This window comes from Triturus cristatus, chromosome 7 (genome assembly GCF_964204655.1).
Source record: "Triturus cristatus chromosome 7, aTriCri1.1, whole genome shotgun sequence".
Classification (NCBI taxonomy): Eukaryota; Metazoa; Chordata; class Amphibia; order Caudata; family Salamandridae; genus Triturus; species Triturus cristatus.
Window position 1 is genome coordinate 267,079,888 of NC_140590.1, and position 18,060 is coordinate 267,097,947.

The window sequence follows — 18,060 nt, forward strand, 5'->3', positions numbered from 1 at the left end:
GCAGCACCTAAGGAGCAGTATTTACGTAGCAGTAATGTAAGTCCTTGTTTCTCCATTATTGTAAAAACTTATGTTTTCAGTCTGCCATCTCTTTTGAGTTAACACTCGCTGCTTCTTAAAATCATGTTTTCAGAACATTTGTAAATCTTACCACCGTAATAACAGCTGGTATTGTATAGGCTAATATCGCCTTGACAAAATAATGAACATAATACGTATATGTTATTACGTTTAAGAACTAAATAAGATGTCTATCTGTTATAAATAAACGGCCCTACATAATGTGAAGTGGGAGCTAGATATGTCAGAATTTGGTTAATTAGCTACTAACAAGTTTGAATTTACAAGTACATATATTCTTGATTGTTCTTTCAGACTTTTGGAAACTTTCGAGAAATCCTTGAACGTTGTCTCTACACAACCGTGAGTTATGGTACACAACATAAGCCACAGGTCAGGATAAGCCTTAGCGTGCTTATACCACCATGGCTTTTCTCTTTGGTCCTGACGAATGCTTCGCTTAAATTAAATAATAGAAGCTGAAACATGTTGACCACATGCCCTTTCTTTGGATGTAACTGGTCAAATTAATTCCAGTTAGGGACATCCAGTTCACTTGCTTTTAACCAGGAGCCTTTAATTCCGAAAATTAAAATTATTGGGTGGACAAAGGCTTCCTTTTAATTTCCCATTCACTTACCATACTAGGATTCACAACTTCCAACTAATACGCTCCGCTATATTAAAGCGTTGTAGCACACCAGAGATACATTCGGTATCTCTGGTGGGGACCCTATGATGAAGCATGTCACCAACCAGGTTGGTGAGTGAGGGTTCTTTTATCACCTTGTAGTGACTCCTTTTTTCTGACACATTTCTCCTTTTTTAAGGATACACTCTTTTCTTGTTTTGTTGTTATTGATCCAGGGGGACCAAGAGTGGTTCCTTAGTTTTTCTACCCTCTCTCTCTTGTTGTTTTGTAGTACTATTCCATTAATATTCATGAGGTAGGTCATTTGTGATCCCCTAGGAATCGCTTTCATGCATCCCGTTTTGTGATTTCCCAATTGCGAATCACAAGGATTGTATGTAGCATGTTAGATGTATAGTAGTGTTCGTGTTTGGGCCAGGGGGGGGTGTATGGGGGTCTCCCCGACGACGTACGGTGTATCCTTTGCAAGCACTTGCGTGCAACTGTTACTTGTAGGGGATATGTACGTCTTGGTTTGGTGCCAGGTAATAGTAGTCGACGGAGTTCTGGAATGGGCACCGAACCAGTCGTGGTGTATGTCTCCCCTATGTGTTCGTCCAGTAGGAAAGCCACTGCAATTGTGCTGCTAGGAAATAGGATTCGAAGGATGGGGCGGCCAGTCCTCCTTGTGTAGTGGGCAGTTGTAGCTTCGCTAGTGCTATCCTATGTCTGCTTGTTCCCCATATCCGTGAGCTGAGGAGTGCGTCTAAGTCTGGAAAGAAGGTTCTGGGGAGAATTATTGGTAGTATAGTAGCCGCGGAACTATTATCATTTTGGCGATGGCCACCCGGCCGATCGGAGCTAACAGGAGGTTTTTCCTGAATCCTACCAAGGATCTGATGCCAGCCAGTGCCTTACGGTGATTACCTTCGTAAATGTCGGTCGGGGTGTGATAGAGACGAACCCCGAGGTATCAGGGGGCCTCTGCGCTCCAGGCGATGTTCTGATCGCCTAGTCTGACAACCCGGGGGGAGGCTCGGGTGTAACGGGTACACTGTAGATTTCTCCCAGTTTACTCTCAGCCCAGAGACTTCTGCAAATTCTGTCAGCGTGACCCAGATGGGTGTTAAATCTTCGGTGATGTCTCTAATATATATTAGAAGGTCATCGGCATACATAGAAACACTGTGCACGGCATTTGCTATGGGAATGCCCCATTGTTCTCCCTCCTGTCGCAGCCGTATGGCCAGTGGTTCTACCGCGAGGGAAAAGAGCAGTGGCAAGAGCGGGCAGCCCTGCCTCGTGCCTCTCTGCACCGCGAATTCCGGCGAGATGTATCGTCCTATACGAACGCGCGAGGTGAGTTTGGTGTATAAGAGCTGTGTATACGCCAAGAGGGTGGGGCCGAGTCCTATTTGTTGTAGAACCAAGAAGAGATACTGCCATGTGAGGGTGTCAAAGGCCTTTTCGAGGTCTAGGATAAGACTGGCCGCTCGGGGGTAAGTGTCGCCCACTTGATCTTGGACATGGAATAGTCGACGTATGTTCTGGGATGTATTTCTGCCCGGGACGAAACCACATTGATCGGGATGTACCAGGGGCTGTATGATTTGCGTGTACCTATCCGCTAATATCTTCCCCAAGATCTTGCAATCGGTAGAGAGGAGTGTGATGGGGCAATAGGATGCCATCAGTTGTGGGTCGCGGTTGCGTTTCAGGAAGGTCACGATAACCGATTCCCGGAGGGATTTCGGTAAACTCCCCTGTGTCTAGTGCTGTGGTGAACATCGCCGCCAACCGAGGGACCAATAAGGGGGAGAAGGTCATGTAGTATTCTAAGGGGAATCCATCTAGCCCCGGTGCTTTGTTGCGAGCTAAGGTGTGTAATTCCTGGGTAATGTCCGCGGGTTGTATCCTCGCCTCTAATGACGTACTATCCTCTTTTGTAATCTTAGGCATCGTTAGGGGATCGAGAAAATGATCTATTATGTCCTGCTCGATCGGGATTGGGTACCAGTAAACTTCCGAGTAGTGTTGATGGAATGCTGAAAGGATCTGATCTTGGGACCGTACTAAGTTGCCTAGGGGGTCTATTACCTCAGTTATGGGTTTCATGTCGCTGTCTTGCTTGACTAACCACGTTAGTAAGGTGCCCGTTTTATCGCATTCCTAAGCATTAGGGCTGCATACGTCCTGAAATTGTAGCATCGGAGGTCGACGCAAGTCGTCATATATTCCGTCCTGGCTTTGGCGATCTGTGTCGCTGCCTCTTCCGATAGGTCATCCTGTTTAGTAACGGTGGCGAGGTGCTTTTCGGCCTTGGTGAGTGCTTGCTCTAGGGTCCGTTTTACTCCCACTATTTGCTTAATACATTCTCCACGGGCTACCACTTTGAATGTGTCCCACTCTATCAATGTGGAGGATGCTGTCCCTGCGTTGTTAGTGAAGTAGTCCTGTATACTTTGCCCCTCGTCATGTTTGAAGACTGGATCTGCTAGGCAGTCCCGTGGGAGGTGCCATGTGGGGACTGGGGGATGCGGGGTCTCCAATTTAATTGCAGAATGTGAGCATCGTGGTCAGAAATTATCCTACCCATGTAGTCTGTGTGTTGCACTTTGGGCAGAACCGCCGCTGAGCATAAGAACCTGTCTAGTTGGACTCTAGGGTTATGTGGGATGGAGTGGAACGAATATAGCTTAGTCTACGGATGTTGCATTCTCCATGCGTCAGTGAGCGCCCATTGTGTGACCCAGGCTCTGAATCGTTCTGTTTGTTTCTGGGCGGCTGAGTGTGTGGGTGGAGGGTGGGAGCGGTCCAGAGTGAGGTCTAGTGTGCAATTGTAGTCGCCCCCTAAGATCCATGGTATGGAGGCAAAATGGGCGAGTACCCCTGTTCTACGTTCGGGCGTATATACTTCCCAGTAGCACCGAGTGTCCATCGAGGAGGCCCTCTAACAGGGCATATCTACCTTCCTTGTCTACCACCCGTCTAAGTTCCTGGAAGGGGGTCCCTGGTCGGACCCAGATCAGCGCTCCCCGTCCGTAAGCGGAGTATGATGTGGCACATATGGTACCGCGCCATTTGGACTGTAGCTTGCTTATCTCGGTGTTAGTAAGATGCGTCTCTTGTAGAACCGCGATCCGAGCGTTTTGGCATTTCGTGTATCAGTATACGGCGTATCGCTTGCGCGGTGTATGAAGGCCTCGGGCGTTAAGCATTAGGATGCTGATGTCAGCATTCTGTGTCCTTACAGCCATGTGATATCGTCAGTGCTCGTTTGGATGGGTGTACCTGCCGGAGCCTGGTGACCGATGAGTCCCCTGTGGTGTGAGGGGCACATACACTACCATCTGCCTCCTATAGACATGTCTCGGGTACCCTGTTGTGCGTGGTTCTAGGGTGATTCTGGACAAGGGTAGCAAACTGCAAAAACTGGGGTCGGGATACTTTCCCAATGCTGAGGATCTATCGCTGTCAGCGATACGTCCAAACCTACTCTCTCTAAACAGGAGAGTACAACGATAAACAATGGGGGTGGCATGTCGCCGATCGGGCCTTAGTAGGATCTCGGAGCGTCATCTGGAGCATGTTAAATCATGTTTATGTCACATATGTTCGAGAAGTAAGTGCAGATTGTGTAGGTCATTTAGGGTTGACGGTGAGATCGTTTCATGCTGGGAGGGAGTTCATTTGTCCATCTATCATGATATCAGCTGTCTGGGGGGTGACCATGGGAGGTGTAACTGAGTCCAGTCCGGAAACTGTTCCATCGCTATCGTCCTCCCCTTCTGAAGAGAAAAGGTGTGGGGCTCGATCAATGTCCTCCACATGGGAGGAGGCCTGTAGGTCAATCACCGCTTGTAAGACCTCTCGTCTCTCTTTCATGATTTGTTCTATGTCCAGGGAGTCTTGGGTGCCGGTCCCAGCCATTGTCTTCTCCCCGCTGTGTTGCTGCTTCTGGGTGCATCTCCTGGCGCGTGGTGATTTGAAGATCAGGCCTCGTGTGGATTCTGTTCTGGATTGTTGCACGCAGTGGTGGTCCGCCCAGCCGTGTGCTTCTTCTGCACTCGTGAAAAAGGTAGCCGAGCCATTATAGAGTATTTTGAGACGGGCTGGGAAAAGGAGGGAGTACTGTATTTTGTTCGCAAGCAGCCAACGTTTTACTTCCAGGAACGATGATCTTTGCTGTTGCACCGCTCGTACGTAGTCCGGGAATATCATTATCTGTTTGTGTAGGGGGCCTGTTTGTCTGGCTGCTCGGAGCACCGCATCCCGGTCTCGAAAATGTAAGAATTTCGCTAGCATCGGTCTGGGGGGTGCTCCTGGTGGGGGTTTGCGAGCTGGTACTTTGTGGGCACGTTCGATGGAGAAGAAAGCCGTCTTGTCCGTTGCAGGGGTGAATGATTTCACCCCTGTTTCTATGTATCCCAACGGGCCCGTGCCTTCAATTCCCTCCGGAAGACCCAGCATGCGAATGTTGCAGCGTCGCGAACGCCCTTCCATGTCGTTCGTACGTTCCTCTATGGTGGACAGTCGGGTCAGGACATCTTGCAGTGTCTTTTGGTGTATCTTGATGGTGGGTTGCAGCTCGTCCAGTTCCTTCTCCCCCTCCTTTACTTTGTCGGTGAGTTTGCGGTCATCGTCCTGTATAAGGCTGATATCCGTCGCAAGGGTGCCCAGGTGCTTTTCCATGGAGATCCTGGAGTGTTCGATGGCTGTCAATACTTGATCCAGCTTGTCCGAGATTGATGTGTCGGGCTGTGGTGCCGTAGGTGTGGCCCACGTCCTGGCGTTGGGCATATTTTCGGGGGCGGTCTAGGGCACTGCGGTGTGCTGGGATGCTCTTGGTTCCCCATTGTGGCGACTATGTATGTCTCTTGTATCGCAAGCGTCGTTGAGGTCCGTGGGGCGTGCGGCCTGCAATTGAAACGTCTTGTTGTTGGACCGGGGGGTCCAGTGGAAGGCGGATGCCCGTCTGGCAGGGTACTGGATAATACTGGGTCAATGGACCTTAGAGAGGAGGGGAGCCCCTGCTCCGGTTGTCTTGGTGTTCAGTTCGCCTCCCTACAGGTTCTGGGAGGACGTATGGTGCTGCACGTGCTGGTGTCTGTGGGTAGGGCTTTGCGGGGGTCTTTGGTGAGTTGACAGCCTGTTCGCATGGCACACCCTTGGTGGAGTATGTGGGCTGATGCAGGAGCGCTAGAGACTATAGCACCGCCATGTCAGAGTCAGGCAGCATCCATTTTATGTGTGTCCGGGTCTCACTACATTAAGAAGAGGGGGGGGAGGGGGAGGTCGCTGTAGTAGTTCCCCCCGTGACAAGGATTCCAGTGGCTTACCTCAGGTTGGTTCATGTGGAATGTCCATGAAGGCCTCCCGAGTCGCGGTCTTAACAGCACCGCTCGCTATGGGTCTCAGGCACCATCTTAGGTCCAGGCAGCCCCGAGGAGAAGAGCAGTCCCGCAATTTGTGACGCTGAGGATGATTGTCGGCTCCCCTTCCGCCCGTTGCAGGGTGTCCGTGACAGGCCCCTGGATCACGGTTTCAGTAGCGAAGATTGTTTCGGGACCTAGGCACCATCTTAGGTCCAGGCATCGCCGATAAGAGGGGCTCTCTCTATCTTGGTCGGGTCTCCGACACCGCGGGTTGTAACTTACGCCGCAAGTCCGTGTTGTGGTGAACCAGCGGTGGGAGCGGTTGCGGTGGCGTGTTGATATCCGTCGCTACTGGCGATGTCCGGTATAGGCTCCATCATTCAGGGCCTGCAGTTAGGACCGGGTTTTCCCTCGATAATGTCCTCGGGTATTGGGACTTGGGAGAAAGTCAGGTGCAGCCCGCCTTCCGATGCTTGTCTGGCGTTTTAGCAGTCCAGAACGGCGCTGAGAAACGTGCGATATGCTGGCCCAATCGTGGAGCCTCAGCAGAGCACGTCTGCCCTCTTAGCCGGCATAGCCACGCCCCCCCAGAGAATCTTCCTTTTTGGAGTGTTTTCCAGCTCAAGGTTTACTCTGAAGGTGGCTGCAAGCGCTGTAACAAATAAGTCAGATTTAGAAAACTGGATTTGTCTCCTTTTCTGTGCTGCCTTCGTGAAAGTGTTTCATGGGACACTTTACACTGAATATTTCCCTGAGGAGGGGGTATCTCCCTTAGAAGGAGGAAATTTCTCTTGATCCAGCAGCGATAGCGCTAACCTCCTCTTTCTGTACTTTTGAGCCTTTGAAGTAAAGTTTTTACATATGTCACAGCGTGAAGCCTTGTGATTAAGACAGAGGCAATAAATACACTGTGAATAAGGTCAATGAGTGTTGATTTTCTTGTGCCCTCAAGAGGGACAGGATTTAAAGAAAGATTTTTTCTCAGTCAGCCATGGTGACAGATGGTAACAGTTGAGGAATAAAAGGTAAAAGGTTTTCCTGGCCCAGAAAATAGAAGTACTCCCTAAAAACAACTCATAGTACTGTAGTAGCTAAAGATAGGATGGGTTCAGTCCCAGGGTAAACAAGGAAAGTAACAGTTTTAAGGTCACTGAAAATTAAGAGGCACTCTCTGGATGTGGACTCCCTCACACACGACGTGCAGTAGAAATCTGAGCTACGGTGCCATCTAAAGGGAGTCTGAGAGGTGACACTTCCACCTTATTGGCTGAAGTCTGAGTTGCTTCTAATGAGGTGGATGTGTTTCTAAACAAACACGGTTGTGCAGGCCAATGGCAATTTTTACACTGTTTACTGCTATCACCTAATTTTCACTAACTGTCTATTGTACAACGTCCTGCAGTTCCATGGTCCTCTATGTATGGTATCTTATATTTTGCTATTTCTTATGTTCGAATTCACACTTTTGAATGTGTGCATAACACCTCATCCATTTATGTTCTTTACTGTAAAGTGCTCTGATACCCACGTGGGTCATGTTCGCGCTATATAAAACTTTATAAATAAATAAATAAATAAATTTAAATGTACCGTGGATTCCCAGCCTGACAACGGTGAACGATTCAAGCATGTGAATATGTGAAATATCTAGGCTGTCCGGAATTCGGTTAAAACCGAATCTGCCCGACAGTACCCTACCGAATGAAAATCAGCTGACTCGGTTTAAACCGAGTGTCACTGACTTTCATCTCCTCCACAATCCGAGCTTAATCACGGCGTCTCTGCTTCTGCACTGTGTGATTTTGGGCAAGTTGAACTGCACAATGCACGAGTTCGGAAAGCTCTGAAATGCTCCTACATGTTACAGAAATGCATTCTTTTAACTTTAAAGACATTTGATCATGTATTAAATCCGAGCTTAATCACGGCGTCTCAGCCTCCGCACTGTGTGTGTATTTAAAAAACAAGTAAGAAGGGACATTCTACAACACCCTAACGTCAAGGTTGCACTGAGTGCATGCAGGGGACCGAATGGTTAGGCAGTGACAGGAAGCCAGTGATAAGTATGTGCAGTGCTCTCTCTCATTCTATGTCGTTCACTTTCACTGCCCCAGCAAGATGGGGAACCATGCCCATGACAAAACAGCAATAGTGGCTGGCAAGGGAAGCCATCCCTGCATTTTGTGGGTCAGAAGAAGATCCCCGACCTCGGGGGATTTGGGAGACGTTCTGCTCCCTTTCTGCCAGTTCTTTACAGCTGAATCAATTGTCTGTCTTCATTATGTGAATAATTTAAGATATATACTGTACACATGGATTCAACATTCCCCTTTCATTAAGATGAACATTCTCCTGACAATAGGTTACCTGACCTGCATCTGTATATACATCGCATTTATTTGGAATTTTATAAAGCGTGAAATTGGCCTAAGGGTTTTCGACCACCAAGTATTAATCACTTTTAGGCAAGCTGGAGGTTAGCTAATTTGCATACATCCAGAACCGAATTTTTACAATGCATGAGAAATGTCTAGCTATGATTCATAGAAATGTCCCTTCACCAACCATGGCGTTAGAAGCCAATGAAGCCTCACTTTGGTACTCTGCGCAAGTGTTAGATCCCTTCCGTAAAGGGGAATTTTCTCCAGACTTTGCGAAGTACAGCTTCATTTTTGACCGCTTTAATACCTCTGAGGGCATATGCACCCAGTTCAACGCAATGTTTCAGAACCTGGCCCAGACAATGTCAACCTTGAGGTGCACCAGTATAGGCATGGAAAGCTACGTCAGTGGCCAGAGTTGGCAAATTGTGTACTGTCTGTTTTGGCGTTGCCAGTCTCAAGTGCCAATGACGAGAGGGCCTTTTCCCAAATAAAAGTGTACTTGGGTAGGAAAGAGAGAGCGCGAATGACCAAAGATTCACTGAAGAAATATTGTATGGTGTACTACAATAAATTCGACTTGTAAAAATGTATTTTAACCTCATATACACTGTACATAGACTGTCTATATACCATGCACCAATTAAGAAAGCAAGCAATAATAAAAGCGAAGCGTCCCATAAACACAGTTTCAGTAGTTTTTTATGGCGCGAAAATGAGTAACCACTGAAAAGCACTGTTTTTTTGAGGTATTGAAATCACTGGAAAACACTGAAAAAACACCACTAGAATTTACCAAAAATAGAAACTGAAAACAGGAAAGCCTAGAAATATCCAATGCTGAGAATCATAGTGCTCACAAAAGGGACACATGCCTTCCTCATGTCACACTACTCACACTGCATCCATACAAGCAGAATCCTGAATCACAAAGGCACAACACTCACCCTACAAGAACAGAAACACCGTTCCACCTGCTTTCACTCAGTTCCCCCTGCAAACATGTAAGTACACCATATAGTCACACACATACACAAATCACGCCCTACACTCACAGACATATTGCTCACCCTGAATTCAACCACCAGGCACAGGCATCTCCCTGCACTCTCACTGGCACATCCCACCAGCTGCACTCTAAAACACACCCTTAACTTTCCATTTACAGAGAGACACCCTTCACTCTGCATTCACACAAGCACACTCCTGCCTCTGCACTCACAGGCACATCCTTCACTCACACAGGCACACATCTCACTCTGCACTCACAGGAACACACCACTCACTCAACATTTACAACACTCCCGCTGCACTTGCACAGGCTCACTCTAGCCTCTCTACTCACAGACACACATCTCAGGCTGCATGTATGCAAGAGCATACTGTTCAGTGTAAACTCACATATGCACACCTCTCACCCTGGACTTCAGACACACCCCTCTCATTATTAACAGACAATCCTATCACCCTGCACTCACAAAAGCACACACTCTCTGTGCACCCATACAGGCACACACCTTCACTTGCACTCATACAGGCAAACCATCGGTTACGTTTTGCAGTTAGTGTATATTTTCTACTGTGTGTATTCATGAAAAACGAGGAGAAAAATTTACACAAAATAGGCAGCAAATAAATTATAAGATGTTCCCAAATATTCAAGTGATTGTTGATTGGCATGTGTTGGCTTGGCAAGAACACTTGCACAAGAGAAATATGGAGTAATCACCCTCAACATGCTGTGTTGTCTTCTCACAGCATAACAGTCCCTTGCAGTCATTAAAGTGTAACATTGCGAAATAGGAAATACTCAATACTTAAAAACTATTTTAGTTGAACTGAACTTGCTTCTCTCACAAAGTGTTTTGAGAGTTGCTGACTCCCACCTCACTTGGATTTTATGGTATCAACCTTCTTTTGTCCAACAAACTGTAAAACAGAGGCAAGAAGATTCACATTCAATTGCTGCAGAATTTTCCCTACTATAAAGTGACAGATCTGTGTTAATGCTGATATTTCTTCCGATAGTTGGAAGTCACCTCGATTCTACCTCTACTTGGGAAGTGCCTTTACTTCAGTAGGTGATGCCAGAACCAAAGTTTGTCAGTCAACTTGCAAACTGAACACTCCTCTTCTTTTAATACATAATGTTTGGGACTGCTGCATTACAAAGCCAGAAGTAAGGAAACGGAGTTACCATAAAGCAGATCACTGGAGGTTTGTGTCCAATTCTGGGGGATTTATGTGGTGTGCTGTGTTCAGCATGAGAGACAGCAATTTTAAAAGAATATAGACAGATTTCAGACAGTACAATTATGAATATCTAAAGGGATGTATAGTCTAGACAACATTCTCCATGAGGAACACATGTCCAAGAGCAAAATGAGAGGTGCGACAGAGGAAAGCAAATACACTAAAATAATGAAAACTACAGAAACAAACCTGGTGGAATAATGAGGCTGGAGCAACACAACTAACAAAGAAGGGGAAAAGTTAGTGACAAATTGTGTTGTACCACAATCTGGCCCGGAATATCATTATGAAGACTGAAGGGAATTGCCTGTAATAATTTTAGTCTTACATTTGTCTGGATCCCCTTGAAGAAATTTCAGACTTACACAGTTGATCACTTCGAACCCCGGCTCATCTTCCATCCCGGCAGCCATCTCAGATAGTGGCCTCTGGTGAAGGCCCTCGTGTGGCTTGAGAGCTCCTCTGAAAAAATTGGTCACTTTTGAGAAGCTTCCAAAAGTGGCAGTGTAAGGATCCTGAAAGAACCGCTGGAACAAGATCATTAAAAGAACAGTATGAGAAAATACAGCAACTTGAATAAAAAGCATCACATACAGACATGAATACTCCTAGAAACAGAGAAGCACACACTTCTAACCTCTGGAATACAGAATCACGCCCTCACTACCCTCTTAACCCAACCTGAGATGAACTAGTACATGACTACAAGACTTAAGGCTACCCAGGGACACCATCACAGATAATATCAAGCTCTGAAGTCACTGATACAAAGTTCTACGTAATCTCCAGCTCCTGAAATTGTCCTGAGGCCCAGAACTATAATGCAAATCCTGAAGCCACTCTGAGCACAGCATTACATAAACCCATCTTGAAGTTTGTGCTTTGATCTGGGTGAGTGCTTGATGCCTTTAAGACCAGGCAAGAGGGAGCTTAGACTATTGCAGTTTCTTCAGTAATGTAGTAGTGGCTTTTGTTAAGTTTCTTCGCGTCGCTTTAGAAAGCCATTGCCACACTACAGAAACCTCGGTCTCTTCAATAGGATCCTATTGGAAAGACAACCAGGCCCTACATTTATGGGTAAGAGGTGTATGTAAAGGAGATGGAATTACAGTGCTTTTATAAGTTTATAGTCATATGGGCGGGCCTTTTTAAATAGTTCAAGGCACTGACCTTTTTAGTCCTGCACAACGGACTTCCCATGTTCAGTTCCCAAAACAAAGACAGAGGGAAAGTGTGCGAGAGACCAAGGTCTCATGAAACATACAGAAAGAAAAAGTGATGGAGAAAGAGTTAATTTGGCCTGGTGAGTGCTGTGGTCCACTGAATAGAAGGTATGTGTGGGATAGCATCTGTATATACGGGCGTGGGGATGCGTGCCCCACATGATTAAGGTCTCCTTTTTGAAGGAGCTATTGATGTTAATTTTTGGGCATTTCAGCCTGCGTTTCAAACAAAAAATGAAACGTTTCGGTTTGATTTTTTAAGAGCAGGCAGTGGTTCAGTGCCAATCAGATCGCCCGAAGCTCCAACAGGTTGATATGGAACCTGGCTTCTGCCAGAGACCAGAGTCCTCTGATCTCCACCTCCCCCAGAGGGCCACCGCATCCTAGAAGAGAAGCATCCATCACTACTGTGAGATCTGGGTGGGGAAGGGAGAGGGATCTGCCTCTGATCCAATTGCGGTTTGTTAGCCAAAACTGCAAGTCTTTTGCAGTGCCCTCCAAGATCTGAACCAGGTCAGTTAGATTCCCTCGATGCTGTGCCCATTGGAACTGCAGGTCCCACTGCAGAGCCCGCATGTACCACCGTGCATGCTTAACCAGCAGGATGCAGGAGGACATGAGGCCCAACAGCCTCAGAGTCATTCTCACTGAAATCCAGGATAGAGGCTGAAACATCGGTATCATAGCCTGAATATCCTGGACTCGCCGTTCAGGAGGATGAGTCCAAAACTGCACCATGTCCACAACTGCCCCAATGAAAGGGAGTGTCTTAGAGGGAGTAAGGTGCGACTTAGGCACGTTGATAGTAAACCCCAGCGAATGCAGGAGGTTCGCCTTAGACTGGAGGTAGGAAACAAATGCTTGGGACGAAAACAGCGGGAATAGCAACCACAGCCTAATTCTGGTCCGGGAAACGCCTGTATAGCTCCCTTCGCCAAGAGAGTCTTGACTTCTTCGCAGAGCAGAGCAAGGTGATCCTCCGTCAGCCGATTGTACACTGGAGACATTGATGGAGGAGTAGTCTCGAAGGGGAGGAAGTAGCCCCTTTGGACTATTTGCAATACCCACCTGTACGTGGTGATGTTTTGCCAGAGGTGGAGCTGATAGCGTATTGTGCCACCGACTGGACTTGCATGATCCAGGGGGATCGGACTACGAAGGTTATGCGGTGGAGGAGGGGATCGTGGCTTGGCTCAACTTCTAGTCTCCCGACCCACGGGGTCGGGATGAACCGCGTACATGGCCCTGCAGAGGCCGCTGAGCTTGCGTGTCCCTCTGGCTGGAATAGGGATGGCGCGGTGGATAGCCCCTTCCAAAGCCACGAAAGAAGCAAAAAGCAGATACGGGCTGGGATGTTGTGGTGAGGCCCAAGGACTTGGCTGTAGCCAGTGAATCTTTGAAATGCGCAAGGGCGGCATCTACTTTGTCTCCGAAGAGACAGGAGTTATCAAAGGGCATGTCCATAAGGTTAGCTTGGACATCCCCGAAAAAACAGATGTCCTCAGCCAGGCGTGGCGACGTACAGCCATGGTATGGAAATAACTGCCCAGCGAGTCTGTTGTCTCCGAGCCACATCTGAAGGCAACCTTGCTGCATCTCTCCCATCTGAGATAGCTTGGGAGAGTAGTGCCCGGTCCTCCTCCAAGTTACTGGGCAGTACCTGTGCATCTGTGTCCTATAGCAAATGCGAATAATGACCCAAAAGACATGCTGTGTTCACCGACCGCAATGCCAGACTGGCGGAAGAAAACTATTTCTTTCCAAAGCTTTCCAGTCTCTTGGATTCCTTGCCCGGGGTTGCGGAAGGGAATGCGCCACGGTAAGTGGAAACTTGGACAACCAAGATTTTTGGGGAGGGGGTGGGCAGTAAGGAAAACTGTGTCGCCCCGTGCAGGCCGATGGCAGCAGGCAATCATCCTATTCACAGGAGCCCATGTACTGGGCTTGTACCAGGTGCTCAAAAGGATGTCCGTTAAGGCCTCATTGAAAGGCAGCAAGGGTTCCAAGCTTGAGACACCAGGCTGCAGGACCCCTGTCAAGACGTTAGTCTTGACTGTCACCATAGGGAGCGGCTGGTCCAAGACCTTCGCAGCTCAACGCACCACCATAGCAAACGATGCATCCTCCTCCGTAGCCAGGTTAGGTGGTGTTAGACTTGGCATCTTTTGGCATGTTTCCCCAGAGTTTTTGCTTTCTGACCTCCTGGTTTTGACTCTGTTTTTCTCACTGCGGATAGTGCAAGTGCTCCTGTGGTAAATTGTGTTATGGATTGGTGTTTCCATGATTGAATATTTGATTTACTTGTTATTCCCTAGTAAAGTGCACTGAGTGTGCCGGGGCCTGTGAATCAAATGCTACTAGCAGGCCTACAGCACTGATTGTGCCACCCACGTGAGTAGCCCTGAAAAGGTAACTCAGACCCGCCACTGCGGAGTCTGCACGCAGTTTGAAACTGACATGTCGACTTGGCCAGTGCACACACTTGCCAGTCCCTCACCTTCCCTTTTCTTACATGTCAGCCACCCCTAAGGTAGGCCCAGGGTACCCCTGTGGCCCAGGTGAAGTGTATGTGAAAGGTAGGACATGCCCTGGTGTGTGTGGCATGTCCTGATAGTGGATTACGGCCAATTTCGTTTTTTGCTATGGCAAGGCTACCTGATCCCCATAGGACAGAATGGGGAGTTTGTTTATAACATCTTATAAACATAACTGGCCCGGGGAATTAGGTCGGAAAATAAAGTTTAGTATGCCTGAACTCAGAATCTAAAGATGCATCTTTTAGTGAAGGTGATTTTTACATTCTGTGTTTGAAAATACCACTTTTTGAAAGTAGGAATTTTCTTGCTCAGTCATCTCGTGTGCCTCTGCATGGAATGTGGATTGCCTGTCTGAGTTTTGGATGACAGAAGGCTGGGAAGCAGGAGTGGCTCCATATAGTCTAGGTGGGTCAGGAAAGGGCTGAATAGACCTGGACTGCAATTGGGGAAGGGGGAGAAGATTTATCTGCACCGCAAAGTGCCTGGTCTGCCTCTGACCATGCCGTCTCCACCTCCTGCCAGGAAGTCACACCAGAGAAGGCAAAACTGGTTCTGACAGGGCACAGACACTCTCTGCCTAAGTCATCAAAGGATTTTGGGATATAAATATTGGGGCCCAGACCCCTGACTTTCAGAACTTTTTTGGGCCAAGAAGACTACCAAAAAGAAGAGGTGGAGAAGCTGTGAGGAGGAACTACCACTTTGCTGTGTGCATTGCAGTGTTGGCCTGCAGAGGCTGCTTCCGTCTTGGGCAGTGAAAGGACTGGACTGAACTGTCTGCAAACTACTTTTGAGAGTTTCTCCAAGGGCTTGAGGTAGAGCTTGCCCCCTGTTCAAGAAGTCTCAGAAACAGCAAAGACTTCAAGTTCTTCTGCCTTCAGCACTGGGGACTGTGTGTTTTGTGCTGCAACAGAAAGAAAAAGCAACCTGACACCGTCTACGACGCTGCTGCCGACTCGGTGTCCTGAAAACACCGCAGAGGGCATCACTGCAATGCTGCACCACGACCCTGACGCCGCCACCGAACCGCTGCTCGCACCGCGACCTGTGGGCACTGCCTCGCTTCATGACGACGTCTTGGTATCCCGGACGACGACACTCCACGCCTAAATCTACACTGCTGCTTGCACCGTGGTTCGAGGGCACTGCTCGTAAAGTTACACGACGCACCACCCTCATCTCGTACCGCAGCCTTGGCCTACCGGCACCATCGACTCCAGTTCGTCAGCCAACGACAGCGCTTCAGCGACGACGCTGCTTGCACTGCATCCTGCCAGCAGTGCAACGAGCACCGCATTCACTTAGCACCGCGACCCTGGTCTCATCAACGACGTCATCTGATGCCGCCACTGAGCCGCTGCTCGCACCGTGACCTGAGGGCACCGTAAGCCGCATCGCTGCACTTTGCACCGCAGCACCCGAGGCCTGCCGACGCCAGCACTCCTGACTTCAACAGAGAGGAGTTCTATCTGCAGCGCTTGTGACCTAGAGCTCCCCGCCGACTCCTGCACCGACCTCCGGAACAGAAGCCTGTGGGTGCCATGCTCTCAGAAGCTCAACGAGAGGTCGCCGACGCCCTGCATTTCTAAAAGATACTTTTTGCAGGTCTTCCCGACACCGTAGCTGGACCGCGAGGCCGCGGTCAGCCAGAACTGTATGTTTTTCAAGCATATTTTGATACCTGAAGATTTTTAAGTACTGTATTGTGGTTTTTTATCATTTCTGGTCTTGTCCCAAGTATATAAAAATATTGGATATTTTTCTAAACTGGTGTGGTGTCCTTTTGTAGTGCTTACGCTGTATTACTGTTCACGCACTGTCTCTAAGATAAGCCTGACTGTAAGAAAGTGGCTCTGTATATACTGCACCAAAGTAAGGTTCAGTGTGCACAGAGTCCTCAGTCCCCAGAGGTTTGGCAGATGTTAAAGTTAGATAGAACCTTACTCTCTAAAGTGGTAGCTTGGTCGAGCAGTAAGGCAGTATCAGAGGACAGTGTAAAGCATTTATTGTGCACACTCAGTCAGCAAATGGTCTCACACACTCAAGAACTGAACTCTAGGCCAATTGTTTTGTATATAAAAATATATAAGTGTTTTATTTTAGTACCAAAAGCAATATCAAAATACTTTCTCAGAATTAGATGCTTTAGTTAAATACTTTCAATAAGCAATAGAATTTTAAATGCAATAGTTACAGTTGTTGCAATAGGCAACACAAGTTAAACACAATTATAACATTGAGCTCAATGGGAATTTTGAAGTAAACGCAATATCAATTACTTTGCATAGGTTTTTCTTACTCAGGGCTGGATCCTGGATTCAGCCCTGGTGCATCTCCTGTAAACAGTTGAAAGAAATCGTTTTTGTTACACAGGCGATTTTTAAGGAATATTTGTATGTTTCAAAAATCGGGCGCTCAATGTATTTCATTGGGAAAGCTGCAAGACGAACAAAGGCTGCAAGCTCGGGGACGGAGATTTTTCAGGTGCGACCACCACTTCGACAGGTAAGTTGGGGAGCTGTGGGTTAGGTAGGCACCCAGGAGTTGGGCACAGGGTGCCGCCGGGTGCAGGGGTGTCTTTTGGCGTCGGGAAATCTTACCCTCTGCTGGTCGCGGTTGGTGGTGGTCTCCGGAGTTGAGGCTGCAGGCGTCGTCAGGAGCGTCGAGGAGGGTCCTTGGGTGCTGGATTCATGGTCACAGTCGGCGGGGGGACGTCCTCATGGTCTTTGTTCACTCAGGCACAGGCCGGGCTCGGCGGATGCAAAGTGTGCTGGATTCGCGGTTCCTGGCATGGCACCAGGGGTTGTTGCTTGTTTGAGCAGAACCTCTGCTCGTGGGAGTCCCAGTCTTTTAGATGAGCAAGGCAGTCCGGTCCTCCGGGGTTTTCGAGGTTGCTGACCACTGGAGACGCCGGGGTTTAGCAGGAGCAGGTTCGAGGGTCGACAGGCCTGTAGGGCTGGGGCCAAGTCAGTTGGTGTTGTCCTCCTGTTAGCAGCTGCACGGCAGGTCTTCTTTCTTCTTGTTCTTCTTCTTGTTTCAGAATCGGGATCTGAGGAAGGAAGGTTCAGGGTGCCCCTAAATACTAAATTTAGGGGTGTTACAGGTAGGTAAAGGTCAGGGACCAATGGGTACACCCCCTATCCTGCCACTCTCCAGTGGGAGGGGGGCAGGAGCCTAGTCCTCATTGGGTACGGCTTCCCATCCTCAAGATGGCGAGAGCCCGGAGTTGTGCTTCACCTCACCTCCCCCATATAAGGGGTGGTGTTGGCAGAGGCTGGCTCACCCCTTTTTCTCACTTGGGTTTTCCTGCCGATCTTCCTGCCAGAGTGGGAGTCAGAACCGGTGGGGGACAGTTGCTGAGTACAGCAAGTAGCCTGGAGAAGCTCACAAAAGCGGCATGCCTTTGAAGCTTTCCCTGCCCATCCTGGGGGAGGAGGCCTAGCACCTCGCCCAGGATGTGCATTGTTGCAGACCCACAAGAGCGGATGGCTCTCTACCCAGGGGTCCAGCAACATGTCTGCTGGGTGGCAGCCTATGCAGCCTTGCAGTCAGGACACGGGTTGTTGGTTAGTTTCAGGGGGCAACTCTAAGTTGCCCTCT

The 18,060-nt window shown here is 48.4% G+C and overlaps 1 protein-coding gene across 2 annotated transcripts in view; it reads right to left on the reverse strand.

The window, feature by feature from the left end:
• TBC1D17 (TBC1 domain family member 17) overlaps positions 1–18,060 on the reverse strand; it is a 556,250-nt gene that overhangs the window by 288,000 nt on the left and 250,190 nt on the right. For both annotated transcript variants that reach the window (XM_085616191.1, XM_085616192.1), the window contains exon 7: positions 11,066–11,227. In XM_085616191.1, coding sequence (XP_085472317.1) covers positions 11,066–11,227 — 162 coding nt within the window. The remainder of the gene's footprint in view (positions 1–11,065; positions 11,228–18,060) is intronic.